The sequence below is a fragment of the Onychostoma macrolepis genome, chromosome 09 (genome assembly GCF_012432095.1).
Source record: "Onychostoma macrolepis isolate SWU-2019 chromosome 09, ASM1243209v1, whole genome shotgun sequence".
In the NCBI taxonomy this organism is placed as follows: domain Eukaryota; kingdom Metazoa; phylum Chordata; class Actinopteri; order Cypriniformes; family Cyprinidae; genus Onychostoma; species Onychostoma macrolepis.
The window spans coordinates 34,190,541-34,206,480 of NC_081163.1; the positions used below are offsets into that span (position 1 = coordinate 34,190,541).

A 15,940-nucleotide genomic window follows, 5' to 3' on the forward strand; every position below is an offset into this window, starting at 1 on the left:
TTTCTAAAACATGTATTTTGACCTAGATTTTGCCTTTGCTTTATTTTGGATTCTGTTATATTTCATTTGCCCAAAAAGAATTTATGATATTGTCCCGTAAAATAATTTGCTGTATTTAACATGATCTGTTATGCACTGTAATATAAATAGTGTCAAAATACATCACACTGCCAAACACATCATAAAATGAGAAGGAAAGGTGAATACATGTTGTCCAGTGAATTATGTTGGGTCCATTTCATGAGTTTGTTGCTTCACACACGGCCACCTAGTGGACACACAAAAGAAAAATTCAAATGAACAGACCAGGAAGCATAGTTTAGTCAACTTTAGTAAGATGAATACCTACCACAGTTATACAATATGTTTATTTTGTGAATGTCCGTAAGACTTGGTCCATCTCGCTGGCCAATGGGAATGTACGGGTCTGGTTTAGGGATGATGGTGGGTCCACCATCCTCTGAGAAGGCATACCTGTGTGTGCATCAGTATTCATTAAACTTAAAATTATTCGCTATTGTTTTTTATTGCTTCGTTTATAAGAAACGAAATTCTTGGGTTTAAGGGACTGTTTAAACAGCTACATGCATTTCAGATTGTCCACTAATAGTTTAGCAGAAGTATGCATACTGTACCTTAGATTGCCAATACTCACCTCCCATAGTGCATGACAGAAGTATAATCATATGCAGTATTGAGGTTGTTTGTCTCATACTTCTTAAAGTTGTGCCTTTGATCTAGGAAAAGAACCATGCATTACTGTCGTACTGAATGCAATGACTCAAAATAAGTGCTGGTTTCAAACACTTACTATCTATGATGTTTTCCCACAGGATGGAGACGTGGTGGTCACGATCAGAGCGGGACTGTTCGTGTACAAATCCCAGAGCGTGCATTAGCTCATGAGCTGCCACTCCTGACCACATACAGCCTGGAGACTGCAAAGACACGGTCTGACTGCCTCCTATCATTCCCAGATATGACCAGCAGCTATGGGGTCGACAGTGGACAACAACAATAATAGTAAATAATAAATAAAATTTGGGGTCAGTACCATTTTTTTTTTTTTGCTCACTAAGGCTCCATTTATTTGATCAAAACACAAAAACAAAAATTTTTGTGAATTATTATTGCTATTTAAAATAGCTTTTTTCTATTTTAATATATTTTAAAATGTTATTTATTCTTGGCAAAGCTGAATTTTCAGCATCATTACTCCAGTCTTCAGAGTCACATGATCCTTCAGAAATCATTCTAATATGCTGATTTGCTGCTCAAGAAACATTTCTTATTATTTTCAGTGTTAAAAACAGTTATGTTGCTTAATATTTTTGTGGAAACTATGATACTTTGATAAATACAAAGAACAGCAGAGCAGCATTTTTTATACATTTTAAAAATGTCTTTACTGTCACTTTTAATCAATTTATTGCATCCTTGCTTAATAAAGGTATAAATTTCTTCAAAAAAAAAGAAGAAAAAAAGACAGTTTACTGCTCCCAAACATTCTTATATATATATATATATATATATATATATATATATATATATATATATATATATATAAAATAAATTATTTCATAAAAAAATTATCATAAAATGAAACATTGAAAAATAACATATACAATGACTTTTCAAAATTAAGATAAAATAGTAAAATATTAAATATTAAAGAGAACACTAATAGAACATGGGTGTATTTGAATGCAAAGGACTCACCCGGTTCTAGACTGGATACTAAGGAAGTTTGCTTCATGTGTGCGAGGCACAAACTTCACACATGTTGCAGAGGAAATGTCCAACATTCCTGTTTCTATGGTGATTCTGTCCATATCATCTGTTGAGACACAAATGATATAAATGTGTTATTTAAAAATAAAGACCTTCACTTATCTTTCACTTATAACGTCTATCATGCAGTTCCATACAGAGATCCTACTCACCATATACTGGAGAGATGATGTACGGTACATACACAAAACCATCAACAGATCTGGGCCAGCGGCAAGAATCTCCTAAACATGTGATGGCACTGCGGGATCCTGAACTCAGGATGTCACCCTCTCTTAAAGGAAAACCTCTGGACACTGGCAGAGTAAGATAACCACATGTTGCATGCTCAAAGAGTAATTCCCTGTAAATATATGTCTGTATCTGTACCGCACATACGCTGATTTACTCTGAGGATCCTGTCCATGGCATTCATGTCCTCAGGTTTCACATAATGCTCTGTTAAACAGATTAAGAATGGTACATTTACATCAATTCGTTGTGACAACCTATACATTGCTCACCATTGATATGACCTGTTTACCTGGATATTCTCTCTTTGACCTCAGCCTTGTCTGATGAACCAGTGAGGAGTTCTAATACAAAATAAATACATTCATGGGGCATATGAGTACTATCATCATAACTGCAGTAGTATTCAGCCATTCTTACCTGCACAGGTAAAGACCAGGACTCTAACACCAGTCCCACAAAAATACACACGTAAAGCATCTTGGTGGTCACGTATGTGTACGTCCTGGTGTCCTGGATGGAATCGAGTATTGCATGTAAACTAAACTAAAGTTAGGGCCCTCGGAGCTAAACTATATATACTCCGAGAACCACCCATCTTTACTCTAGGTTGCAGATGGAGGGTTAGCGTGACGTCCTATGTCATTATTTGATATTCGTGTATTTCCCTAATGAAAGGTTTGGAAAGCATTCATTGGAAAGACAGTTCAGCATTTTTAAGACTGATCACAATAATGGCAATTTGAAGTCTTGCTGATTCTTGTGCTATTCGCCCTGACCATGCAAAACTTCTGCGTGTATAGTGTTGAAACTCATTTTAATCTGCAAACAAAATCTCAATAGTCATTTGTGCTGTGTTCACAATATGCTGTAGCGACACGTGATGCAAATAAATAACGCCTCGCCCTTTCTTTAACTTATCATTTTTGCATTACACCAAATAACAGGTTGTTTTAAATTCAGCTTGTGTAATTCATAGTGTTGACACCTCGGTACTTATTCATTAGCTCTGAGATCAGCTGATTCTGAACATTTACTTAATATGATTGTCAACCAACAGTTTGACTTATTTGATCGCAGCTAACTCGTGGAGAATTCTTTTGCAATGAAATGAAAGCTTAAATGAAATATCAGAGAAAAATATATTTATGGACCATGTTTATTGATGTAATGTTTATACAACATTATAACAGCATGAGAAAGAGTATAGAAATATCTGAAACAGCAGGTTACAAAAGAACGTTCTTATTTTTGATTAGCAATTTTTATATCAGCAATCTTCACAATCAGCCGTTTTCCTTAAAAATTAAAAGAAGTAAAAGCATTAATAATGTCAGACTTTTAGCCATGTGATGGATCATTACTGTAAATGGATTTTATTATGCATTACATTTATACATTCTATTAATCTTCATTATATCCAAGTCGCTGGGTCCAAATCTCTGTCCAATCTTCACGTTCCAGTTTCTTTTTGGTACAATAGTAGGTTCACCATCCTCAGAGAAGGCATACCTGAAATCACAAAGAATAACTGTAACTGTTTATTATATCCCTCAGGCAACATTTCAAATGTATATAGACGTACTTTCCAAAGTGCAAGATAGAGCTGTAGTCGTAGGGGGTGTCCAGGTTGTTTGCTTTAAACTTTTCAAAATTCCTCAGCCGGTCTATTTTAATGAACAGAAGAATAAGTGAGCGATAAAATGACTTTTAAGTATAAGACTATGAAGGATAATAAAGGAATGCTACTTTACCTTTCCATATATTGGACCACATGATGGTGACGTACTTGTCCCGGTCAGCTCGGGATTGCTCGTGAACAAAGCCCAAGGCGTGCATTAGCTCATGGACGGTGACCCCTGACCCGGTGCACTCGGGCGTCTGGAGAGAAATGGTTTGTCTACCACCACGTGCTCCCAGATATGACCAGCACCTATCAGCGAGCAAAAATGAGGAGATGCATCAGAATGCTTAAGTTATGAAGCCGTTGAAGATTAATCTCATGTCAATACCCTGTTTTGGGCTGAATATCCAGGTAGTCCCTCTGGTGAGTTCTGGGCACGAAGCGCACACAAGTGTCATGTTCAATGAGCTTCATGCCTTTCTTAATGTTCTCCACGTCGTCCTCGCCTGTGCAGAACGACAATCAGAAACCAAATAATGCAATTTAGTTTATGCACCGTTTATGAAAATCAATGTGTTTGCTTGTTACTGCTTACTGTACGCATGAGACACTGAGTATGCAATGTACACTTTTCCATCTACAGATTTGGTCCACAAGCAGCTTCTGGCAAAACAGTTCTTCTGACTCCTGCTGGACACGGCGATATCTCCTTCTCTGAGGTTGGTGCCATCCACGGAAATGACACCTACAAGAGAACGATGGTTCTTAATTGGCATCTGTGGAAACACCCATGGAAACTTTCCATTGCACAAAATGTCCTTTACAGTGGAAAAAAAAGGTTCTTTCGAGCATTAAATCGTTTTTCCCACTAAGAAAAATAGTGGAAATGTTCTTTATGGAAACTAAGATTTTTAGAACATTTATTTTTAAGACTGTATGGATATGGAACATTTGCATCTTTACCTTGATAGTCATTTACATCTATGATCCTGTCCATTGCAATTGGAGTGTTTTCATCAATATCATCTGGAGAAAGTTATAAAACGGTTAAAATATGATTCATTTTTCAATGAATACTGAATAATAATTAATACAACACTTTACCAGAGTAGCTTCTCCTTTGTCTTCTTGCTCCAAAATTTGACTGAGAGGAAATCTGCAAGACAAAATAGACCAAAATATGTGGTTTTGATTGATAAAAACAAAATATACACTTACTGATATGCAGTTACCTGACCAGGCAGAGACAAACATGGTCCTGCCAAGAAGAAGAGCAGTATGATAACCAGTGTGTACTCCATGAGTGCACTGAGATTTGCTGTCTAAGTTCATGCTGCCTGCCTTTTAAGGGCTCTTCACCAGCTTCCTGTTACATAATGCATACTCTCAGTGGCCAACCAAATGTTTGTTTTCCTTCTTTACGCTGTTTTTAATTGCCACATGCACTCGCACATATTTAAATACTATTTTCATTGCATAACGTCGGTGTTTTTATTTAGTTCATAAAACATATTCGCCCGAACAGGGACTTGAACCCTGGACCCTCAGATTAAAAGTCTGATGCTCTACCGACTGAGCTATCCGGGCTCGTGCATGCAACACTTCAAGCGGAAGTTACAAGAGTTCCATTTAAACGCTTTCCAACATTCTATGAAGTTAAAAGTTGATTCAGATTCAGATTTCAATTGTTGCTCATGTTTGCATGTTTTCCGCATTGCTATCATTCTTATGATCCGTTATTTACTTGCATCAGTCTGGTAAATAAAATCATGTTTACAGAAAATATGTAGAATCCAGTTTAAAAATAAAACTATGTGGAGTCATGTGTGTTTATAGTAACATTCACAGCCGCTTTGAACGTGATCCAATCAGAATTGTCCATTTAATGAATTGCAGTTTATGCTATGTAGAGGTGTCTTTTGATAATCAAACAGTCGAGTGGGTCTGTGTAACATTATAAGAAATCGTTTTGCTGTTCCGTTATGGAGACCCCACAGAACTCTTTAAACATCACCTTTCAGGACGATAAAGAAATACAGGTGAGACTCGCGACCACGTGCGTGCTTCCCCACATTAGCAAACCAAAAATGTCCGAATGCTAAGCTTCATATCTTTGTTTTGAGTGACTCGCCCTTTGTTTTTTCGCTGTCAGGATTTGTTAAAACAACTCCAGGATGCCAAAACCGAACTACAGCTTACTATAGACGAGGTGGAGCAAGTAAACAAAGATGTTAACAAATGGTAATTAATACTTATACCATTATTATCTGTCTGAAATGAAGATTCAGCATGTGTGAGTTACTTCTGACGTAAACGTAGTAGGAAAATAATTGTATGCCATCAGGAACTGAAAAAAAATCTAAGTTTAACACTGTACAAAACAACTTATAAAAAATAATAATGTAATTTATTAAGTAGCTGCATGCATCAGGGTTGTAGGTGTCCTTTCTGCTGCAGATATATAGCAGCTTCTATTAATATTATTGTAGCAAAAAGGAGATGGATCGGAGGATGATGATGATGGTCCAGATGGATGAAGGCCTGTGGAATGCATTGCTTGAACTGGACACTCTGATGCAGGAGAAGAAAAGCCTTGCCAGTCAGCAAGAAGAATTAACTTTATCTAGGTATGACTATCCAGATAAACTGCTGAACTACCACCTGTCCGTAGTTCTATCCTACCAAAATATGCATTGCTTGTTTTGCCTAGAACAGTGTTTATGTAAATCTAATTTGTCACTTTAGATATTCTACTGAATGAATAAACCCAACAAAATCACTATAAGATTGTAAAAGGAGCCGTTTTCTCATTTGTGACCCTGGAGCACAAAAGCAGTCTTAAGTCGCTGGGGTATATTTGTAGCAATAGCCAAAAATACATTGTTTGGGTCAAAATTATAGATTTTTCTTTTATGCCAAAAATCATTAGGATATTAAGTAAAGATCATGTTCCATGAAGATATTTTGTAAATTTCTTAACATAAATGAATAAAAACTTAATTTTTGATTAGTAATATGCATTGAAGAACTTCATTTGGACAACTTTAAAGGTGATTTTCTCAATATTTTGATTTTTTTGCACCCTCAGATTCCAGATTTTCAAATAGTTGTATCTCAGACAAATATTATCCGATCCTAACAAACCATACATCAATGGAAAGCTTATTTATGTATAAACCTGAAATCAATTTTCGAAAAATTGACACTTAAGACCGCTTTTGTCGTCCAGGGTCACATTTACTTTCTACTTTCAATATTAAATTTAAAACCCCCCCACAAATGATCGGATGATACACGGACCTGATTCCTGAATGGTGAAAATGACAGTTCTGGAAACTTAATTTCCATCCGTTTCCAAGAATTTAAATAATCTTATATTTTAAACTGGGAGCTTGTTATAATTCTTTTTATTTCATAATTAAAGCATGGAATTTTCAACGCTGTTTTGTTACAGTACCATAGAGTCAAAGCAAGCTCTTCTGAGAAGTTTGCAGGAAGAAGAAAGCAGCCTGCTGGAGCAGGAGTGTAATCTGAAGCTCAAACGTGAACAGCTGAGGAAAGCACTGGCGGACGCTTCTGCAAACTCAGAGAAAGGTACAGCAATAACGTCTCTAGCTAGAGTTGTGTGGTCTGTAGGTACTGGCCATGCAGAATAATGCTGCTGATATTCAACTGGTCTCAATTTGCAGTTTCGCAGGGTGAGAATCCAGTTAAACCAGGCTCATCCAGCCAGAGTAAGTCTACCGAAAAGCCAGTGAGAAAAAGAGGAACACGGAAGTGATCACAACATCAAAAAATGCTACTTTTATTTTTTATATTTAGTACAACTAAGCTGCAATAAACATGGAAAATATGGTGATTTTTGTGTATTTTTTTTTTTTTTGTATTTCATACAATTGAAATGTTCATTGGTAGCTAAACTCAAACAGATGTGCTTAAGTTTTCAAACTTTAACCTGGAGGCACTTGGAATTTCCAGGGTGAAATTCAAAGATAATGTAAAAAAAAAAAATAAAATAGCCTAAATTTGTCATTTACTCACAGTCATGGTGTTATGTAATTTCTTCTTTCTTCTGTAAACCTGGGATAGTATTTTTTTGTACGTGAAGAACCGTATGCAAATACATTTGAAATCTGAATACATCTAACTTAACTCTAATAGTGGACAGAAAAAGATATGCTTTATTTAATTTAATAAATATTTCACAGATGATCGTTTCTTTTGGCTTTTGCACAACTGACAATTAATGCTGTCTTTAAAATAAACACTGTTTTTTTCTCAGTTATTTACGTGGGGACAAAAATTATATTTTAAGAAAAAGAGATACAAGGTTACATCATGATATTTGGAAGTGGCAACAAAATCGCGTTTTGAAAAAAAGTTTTATGACACCTCTCGGCCGCCGTAGAGCACAAACACGTGCGTAATGTAACATGATTCATTTCAGCTTACTCGGACTGAACAGATAAGTTCAAACCATAAGGAACCGATGCTTTTGCCAAAAAGGTAAATGTATACATTAACAGTGATCATTGATAGTTAAGTGAGCTGAATTATAGCGTCAGCACAGCATTTTATCTTTGCAATAGTAGGGAAGCAGATGTCAGATTGACACAAATATGGACATTGCTTTGGTTTTATCGACGGATCCGATACTGAATGTTTAGTGTATTTGAGTAAAGCTCACATTTTTGTTGTTCCGTGTGTAAAACTCACGACGTGCCACGCTTCTCCCGCTGATACTCGTGTGTTAAGGTTTATTTTATCGACTGAATCATGGCATCTCCGGAGCAGCGGTGTGTGTTTTCGCTGTGTGCGGATGAGACGGTGACCGCTGGGCTGAGAGAGGTGTCTGGACTGGGTCATCCTGAAGCTCCCCAGCCCTCTGCTAACGCGTCCAGTGAGGGTAAGAGAGCCAGACAGACTGATCGCACACGGCTGCTGTTCTGGTGTTTATAACACACTCTTCATAACACTGACAGATGCTGGCTCGAGGAAGACTGCATTCGCCGGTGAGGTCTCCGACAAGATGCTGTGCTCGGCCTGTCAGTGTTCTTTTGAGAGTCGAGAGGAGCAGGTATGAGTAATCGATTACAGTGCTGATACAAGAAAGTTTCCCTATTATTATGGGTAATGAAAGTTCATATTTTGGTTTTGGGAGTCCCCAACAACAGGTTGACATGCATGCAAGGTCAAAAACACTTTCATTGTCTAATAACTAATAACATGCATTTATTTTATTTTGCTCAACGACTCATTTTTTCAACCCCCTTCTTTGCCTGACACTAATCTGCGGTGATTGGTCTCATTTTCATCTTATATCGCCTGATAAAGCAGTGTTTGTGAGCGCAGTGCTGCTTTGTGTGCAGCGTTACCGGGGAAACAGCTATTTTTAACGCTCCAAAAGCGGCACCTAGTGGCAAAGAATGAATTTGCATTTTCATTCAGACCAATGCGAAAAGACTAACAAGTGGGCGGGCAATATGCTAATGTTTCATGTTGACGTCAACTTGGGATTCCTTTTAAAAACGACTCGTTTCAATGATTCAGAGTCGACTCTTTCTTTTGAGAGACAATAACTTTATACACGGTGCACTTTCAGATTTAAAACTTTGCAGGACGTTTTCATTCACTTAGAGCTGTGTTACATGCTGCATGAAAGGTCATTTTCAAAAATTTGTAATATGGGCACGTTTGTAGTAAAACCTTTACCCTGTATGTTAAATGTCTGCAGTTCAATTAGTTTCTTGTGTAAACTTCCCTTTAAGTGTGCTAATGCCTGACCACTTCTTCCACAGCTTGGCCCAGTACGTATTTTTCTCCATTAATTTATCTAATAGGAAGTGTTTGGGTTATAAGTTATTAGAGTTATAAGCCATGAACCAAACCAACCAGCTAAGAGGTGAATTGCAGCATTATACAAACTTTGATTTAAAGTAAGAAGGTATTTGAAAATGAGACAAACGACTGTGTACTTAACGGATTTAATATGGAAAGGAAAAGGGTATAATCACAAAGATGTTTCATGTTGTTGCAATTCAAATATGATTATTTCAAAAATAAGGTATGCACGCTGACGGCTTCAACAAAAGCATATACCATCAATTAACAACCTTGGAGCTCACAAATAGGTTTGTCTTTATAGGTTTATGAGGTATCATTAAAAAAAAAAAAAAGAAGTGAAAATGAATGGGATTTTACTTTCAGAACCCGACTGTTGCATTCCACAATGTAACAGAGCATGATTACATTGTTACAGTTAGTCATCTTTTAGACATTTATTTGCATACTGAATCCCGATTGGTCTTCTTTCTAACGTATATTTTCCCAACCCTCATGTCATTCCAAAGTCATATGATTTTCTGTCACATAAGTTTGGAATGACATGGGAAATGCCAAACTACTACTGTGCTAGTCTTCTGAAGTCATGTCATAGCTTTGTATGAGGGATAGAAAGAAATGTAATATGTATGCTAATGCAATCCCAGTCTTTTATCAGATGGAGCATTACAAACTTGACTGGCATCGCTTCAACCTGAGACAGCGGCTGGAAGGAAGCTCAGTGGTCACAGTGGAGGAGTTTGAGAGGAAGACTGAGTCATGTATGCTCATACCACCTTATTGATGAACTGTTTTATCCAGTTTGCATAAGTGTAATTTTTGCGTAATCTGCCTTCCTGTTAACAGGCGACATTTCAAGCATTTCGGGTTCAGACTCCGACAGTGAGGATCTTGGAGATGAAGTGGGCCCTGAAGAGACTGACAGTGCTCTGGACACAGATCAGTCCACATGTCGACTTTCTACCAAAGCAGTCTTTCAAAACATGCAGGGACAGTACCTGTCATTGTATCGCTGTGTTCTGCAAAACAAGAAAGTGAGTAAATATATGCATCATTTCTCAGATTTGTTAGTCTGTGCCTAAATTACAAGAGCGTTGGCTGAGAAGAATCCCCACTCAGCAGATTATTTTCAGAGACATTTTATTTATTTACATTTATACGAAAAATAGGACCTTAAGCTGGGACACTTGACTTCATTACCGGTGTTTACACTAATTTTGTTCCAGAAAAACATTAAATGAGGAAGAGGTGAAAAAATTATGAGATTATAAAAAATACGATTCATTTTGACTTCTTTCTGCATTTTGCCCTCTGATTGGTTGAAGCACATTTGTGACCCTGGACGACAAAACCAGTCTTAAGTGTCTTTTTTTCGAAACTGAGATTTCCAAGCTTTCCATTGATGTATGGTTTGTTAGGATCGGACAATATTTGGCTGAGATACAACTATTTGAAAATCTGGAATCTGAGGATGCAAAAAAATCTAAATATTGAGAAAATCACCTTTAAAGTTGTCCAAATTAATTCTTAGCAATGCATATTACTAATCAAAAATGAAGTTTTGATACATTTACGGTAAGAAATTTACAAAATATCTTCATGGAACATGATCTTTACTTAATATCCTAATGATTTTTGGCATAGAAGAAAAATGGATAATTTTGACCCATACAATGTATTTTTGACTATTGCTACAAATATACCCCAGCGACTTAAGACTGGTTTTGTGGTCCAGGGTCACATTTGTTCATCTCTTGTACTAGATTATGTATATTATGTGCCTGCTGTAGTTCAAGATCAAATTGTGTTTAGAATTAACTGAACTTTATTTTCTGTGGAGTGCTGCAGGAAGTGATATATTTTCGTAGGCCAACTCTGAAGTTAGCATCACCCTTCTTCCCTTGACGAAAACCTAAGAGGATTTTCCCATTGGATTTTGGATTATTGTAGAAAACAGGCTCTGTGACTAGCAGAGCTTAAAGTTTATTGCATGTTTTGTTCATCATTATAATCTTAATCTTAACCTAAATATAATTGCCAGAGGTAAAAAGATAAAATTACACTATAAATTAACCACACCATGACGCTTAAATGTCATCATCACTAAGTTTCTGACAACTCTTTCAGTCAAGTTTGAGTTAGAATAGTTAGAAAGTTTGAGTAGGAGTTAGGAGCGGACTAGTTAGTAGATGAGTTTTCCTATTTGGTGTGATGATATTCAATGCCTCTTTAGTCCTATTTAGCTACTTGTTAGCAACCGCCTTTTTCAAGACACGGAAAAGCTTCAAAAATCAGTGTCAGTGAATGAGATGGTGAAACATCTTGAGCTTGTGTTAAGCATGCAGAGCTTATTTAAGGCATTTAAACAAGACCCACTGACTTAAGGACGATAGAACCAGAAGAGTGATTCCTGCAGCACTTTCTTCTTTTAGTCTCATCTGATTCTGTTGTCATATTCAAACTCAGGACAATGAAGAAGACTTGGTTTCTTCTTTACTGAAAATATCAAACAACACTATTTGGGTCATTCTGATGACTGGCGGTGGTCACTTTGCTGGAGCGGTTTTTAAGGGGTCAGTGAAAAGTTCCGAAGTTTGTCTATAACCATGAATATTTTAATTAAATGCTATTCCCTAATTGATTTGTCTAACACATAGAAAAGAGATTGTGCAGCATAAGACGTTTCATCGGTACACGGTGAGAGCGAAGCGAGGGACCGCACAGGGACTGAGGGACTCTCAGAACCGCGGCCACGCGCCTAAATCTGCAGGAGCGGCCCTCAGACGTTACAACGAGGCAGCACTGCACAAGGTGAATTTCAACCCTTTGTTATATATATATATATAAACTTGAAGAACACTGACTTGCATAGAGTTTATATAAGTTTGGAATTGTTATTGATGTATACGCCATTTTTAAACAGGATATTCATGATCTTCTAGAAAGCTGGGCTGAGTATTTGAAGGAGGCAAGTGCCATCTTCCTGCGAGCACAGAGTTACAATAAGACCATATTTTTTGGAGGTCGTGGAGCACCACTGGACAAAAAAGATCAGAGAGTCCGGATACTTCCTTTTGCCACACGTAGAGCAACATTTAGAGAAATACAGCGAGTTTTTGATCTCCTCTCAACTCTACATGTTTATCGTAAGTTGAGATTTGCTACCATGTAATATATATATTTTATGAGTGATTTTCCTTTAATATGCTTGTCTGTTACATTCCAGAAAAGGACACTGAAATCTCCAGTATTTTCAGTCCTTCAAAGAGAGTGTGGAAGAAGAAAACTCCTAAACCTGTTAGTCATCCAGTCCCAAACATCAATGGTGCGTCTGAACCCTGACTGTGTCTTACATACTGTGCTTCTGAAAATATCCTTATTGAAGGCTGTTTTGTGGTCCGTGCCTACAGAGGGAGAAGAGGGTAAAGAAGAAAGTTCAGAGGAGGAAGACTCAGGAATGCTAGAGACAGTGGAGGAGACACTGGGAACTCTGGACCTCAGAGAATACGAGGTCCAGCTTAATAAGAAGAAAAGGAGGAAACGGAAAGAGAAGAGAGAAGGTAAAGACCTTTACAGAAGAAAAGTAAAATGCTTTTAGTAAAGAGAGAGAGGGTTATTAAAATGCATCTTGTTTTTCTTGTGCCTTCAGACTCAAGCAAAAGAGAAATAATTGAAGAACAGGCAGATGACGAACTACTGGAAGAAGGTGAACTGGAACCTGGAGATGTCTCTAAAGAGACGCAGAGAAAGTCCAAGAGCAGGAGGAAACCGAAAGGCAAAAAACGGCAGCCAGAAGAAGGTAAAACACTGATGTTGGAGCCAACAGTCAACTCCCAGTTTGCTGCAAAGCCTGCAACAGCAACATGATCCAAATAATTCTGAAGGTCATATGCACTAACAAAAAAAATCAGTTTTTTTTTTTTTTTCCCTGGAAGAAAGAACTTCATATTTTTATTCGGAAAGGATGCATTAGATCAATCAGCATTTATATAAAAAAAAAAACATGTTTCAAATAAATTCTGTTCTTTTTTCAACATTAATAATATTATGAAATGCACCAAATCAGTATATTAGAATAATTTCTGAAGAGTCACGTGACACTAAAGACTAGAGAAAATTCAACTTTGCCATCCCAGGAAAAAGTTGCACTTTAAAATATATTCAAATAACACTTGAATTTTTTTAAATGTATCTTTTCAGAAGAAGTGGATGAGTCTTGGGAATATAGTTTGAGGGACGCTCTCTACACTGCCTGTAAAACGGGGGACATCCAATCATTACGCACCCTCCTGCAACTACCAGAGGACCAGGAAGAGGAAAAGGGTAGAGAAGAGAGGAACACCAAAGAGAATCCTACCTCAAGCGTTTCATGTCTTCTTAACAAGCCCATAGATGCAGCAGGCTTTACTTTACTGCATGTGGCATCGGCAGCTGGACAGAAATCAGTCGTCAGACTGTTAATGGATGAAGGGAGTGATCCAGCTAACAAGTATGCACATACAGAATCATTTTAATCATCAGTTAGCAGCAGCAGGTTGTCATGTGGCCGGATGGGTTGTTCGGTTCTAAATAGTGGTCAATGTCTTTTTTTTTTTTTTGTTTTAGGGATAAGAAAGGACAGACTCCATATGGCGTTGCTCCTGAAAAAGACACCCGCAACACATTTAGAAAATACATGGCTGAACACCCTCATAAGTACGACTACACTAAAGCACAGGTAGACAAATCTATCTTGCCTAGCAACACCACAAATAGCAACAAAATCTTCATTTGCTTTGCAAAAAAGGTGAAGGTCAGAGACCACAAATAAAAATGATCCTAATTTTCACTTCAAAACACATTAGATTTTAATACATGATAAAGACATTTTAAAACGTTTTTCTTAAAGAGATAATAATGAAGATAAAACTAGTGGTCTCAGACCTGCACTATATACAGAGGTTTAATGACATGTTGTTATTATTGTATATAACATAGTATTTTCATAACATTTTTAAAATGTATAAATTAATATACTTTTTTTTTTTTTTTAACCAAAAATTCCCTTAGTTTGAAAAATTCCTGATGAAGGTCATGCAATATTTTGACACATTTTGCATAGATAGTGTGCGGGATTTGTTTTTGTAAAACATATAAATTACAAATATCAGGTTTAAATAATTTTTTTTTTTTTTTTTTGAAAACCTTTGTATGCGCAGCTGCCTTGTCTTTGCAACCCAAAGTAATAAATATGTCACTTATTCCAGTATTTTCTTTGCTTTAATATGTTTAAGGTGCCTGGACCACTGACTGAAGAAGTTGAGTCCAAAAAGGCAGAGAAGAAGAAAGCCCAAAAAGCAGCACGGAAACAGAGAGAGAAAGAGCAAAAAGAAGAGAAACTCAAGAAGCAGCAAGAAGAGGAGGAAAAGAGGAGGTTCATAGCTCTTAGTGACAGAGAGAAGGTGACTGCTTAATTTCTTCCTCTTATTGTAGTTCTTATGTGGATGACCTATTGTGATTGGCCGATTGTGTCATATTTCTGATGTGTCACAGCGAGCTCTGGCTGCAGAGAGGAGATTGGCTGAACATGTGGCCACAACTGGAGTAACACTCACTACCATCAGGTATGTAATAATATCTCAATGGAGAAATATCTGTCCTTTATGCAAGTCCTCATTAAAGTTCATCCAAAAAGAAGTTTTGTAATAACTAGCATAAACATGTTTTTGAAGGAGATGCTTTCAGTGTGGAGAGTCGTTACTGGGGAAGATTCCTTTTGAATATCTGGACTACTCTTTCTGTTCGCCTCGTTGTGTCCAAGCCCATCGCAAAGCCAATGCTGCCGCCCGGCCCTGACCTCTGACCTCTCACATCCTACCACACTGCATTAGAGGACGTGAAGGTGTCGTGCCATATTGTGGACATATTTCATCTTACATGATCTGGGAGTTGACTGGATTTTACAAGAAACATATCAAGGATTTCACAGTTGTCTTTGGAAATGACAAGAATATGATAGATTACCTGAAATCAGAGAAGAGAATGATTAATATAATAGATTTACAGAAATCTTGAACATGTCAACTCTGATATTGTATTACTTTTCAACTCAATCATTCAGGACACGCAGACTGTCACACTGTGATTAAAAAAAAAAAACAAGTTCTGTATCTTCATGAGATAATAGCTAGCTCATTAAAAATCATAGTTAATTCAGAAATGTGACGTAAAATCATGGTGTGTTTTATGTTTTACAATGTAAAACTGTTGTTGAAGTTTATCCTTCCACATTGTTTGGCAGCTGCTGCAGTTTCAGATCAATACAGTTTCAATGATTTCAGTTAATACAGTCGAAATCATCATTGATATTATTATTTTGGTGTATTATTGTTTCCAAACTAGCATGATTTATGATAAAGAAAAAAAGGTATATGATTGACAGTCACTGAAATTAAGACAAGGATCGTTGTTTTT

At 36.9% G+C, this 15,940-nt stretch overlaps 4 protein-coding genes and 1 non-coding gene across 8 annotated transcripts; 2 read left to right on the plus strand and 3 right to left on the minus strand.

Annotated features, from left to right (window-relative positions):
• Positions 1-254: 254 nt before the first annotated feature.
• On the minus strand, positions 255-2,502 carry hce2l1 (high choriolytic enzyme 2-like 1). The gene is made up of 9 exons (XM_058786450.1): positions 2,443-2,502; positions 2,315-2,366; positions 2,161-2,229; positions 1,944-2,087; positions 1,720-1,837; positions 812-990; positions 656-737; positions 350-474; positions 255-268 (listed from the first exon to the last, which is right to left on the minus strand). Exons 1-9 carry the CDS (start codon positions 2,500-2,502, stop codon positions 255-257), a joined length of 843 nt encoding a protein of 280 aa, XP_058642433.1.
• A 676-nt stretch (positions 2,503-3,178) lies between these two features.
• hce2l2 (high choriolytic enzyme 2-like 2) lies at positions 3,179-8,419 on the minus strand. 3 transcript variants are annotated; one of them, XM_058785985.1, is made up of 9 exons: positions 4,879-5,125; positions 4,751-4,802; positions 4,610-4,672; positions 4,242-4,391; positions 4,035-4,152; positions 3,777-3,955; positions 3,608-3,689; positions 3,413-3,534; positions 3,185-3,320 (listed from the first exon to the last, which is right to left on the minus strand). In XM_058785985.1, coding segments are annotated over exons 1-9 (837 nt in total). In that variant the 5' UTR covers positions 4,948-5,125; the 3' UTR covers positions 3,185-3,318. The 3 variants fall into 3 exon arrangements, with proteins under 3 accessions (XP_058641969.1, XP_058641967.1, XP_058641968.1); XM_058785986.1 differs by lacking the exon at positions 4,879-5,125 and adding an exon at positions 8,334-8,419 and having other exon boundaries at positions 3,179-3,534; XM_058785984.1 differs by having other exon boundaries at positions 3,179-3,534.
• On the minus strand, positions 5,161-5,233 carry trnak-uuu (transfer RNA lysine (anticodon UUU)). The gene has a single exon. It is a non-coding gene; the product is annotated as a tRNA-Lys (tRNA).
• si:ch211-167j6.3 (uncharacterized) lies at positions 5,506-7,672 on the plus strand. Its single transcript, XM_058785987.1, has 5 exons — positions 5,506-5,685; positions 5,799-5,887; positions 6,136-6,273; positions 7,101-7,240; positions 7,336-7,672. The coding sequence occupies exons 1-5, from the start codon at positions 5,629-5,631 to the stop codon at positions 7,425-7,427; spliced, it is 516 nt and encodes a 171-aa protein (XP_058641970.1). The 5' UTR covers positions 5,506-5,628; the 3' UTR covers positions 7,428-7,672.
• ankzf1 (ankyrin repeat and zinc finger peptidyl tRNA hydrolase 1) lies at positions 8,025-15,337 on the plus strand. 2 transcript variants are annotated; one of them, XM_058785980.1, is made up of 16 exons: positions 8,025-8,152; positions 8,402-8,552; positions 8,629-8,723; positions 10,146-10,248; positions 10,334-10,521; positions 11,954-12,060; positions 12,145-12,298; positions 12,411-12,633; positions 12,714-12,812; positions 12,898-13,047; positions 13,137-13,286; positions 13,688-13,976; positions 14,093-14,204; positions 14,761-14,928; positions 15,020-15,090; positions 15,199-15,337. In XM_058785980.1, the coding sequence occupies exons 2-16, from the start codon at positions 8,423-8,425 to the stop codon at positions 15,320-15,322; spliced, it is 2,163 nt and encodes a 720-aa protein (XP_058641963.1). In that variant the 5' UTR covers positions 8,025-8,152; positions 8,402-8,422; the 3' UTR covers positions 15,323-15,337. The 2 variants fall into 2 exon arrangements, with proteins under 2 accessions (XP_058641963.1, XP_058641964.1); XM_058785981.1 differs by having other exon boundaries at positions 13,691-13,976.
• The last annotated feature ends 603 nt before the right edge of the window (positions 15,338-15,940 follow it).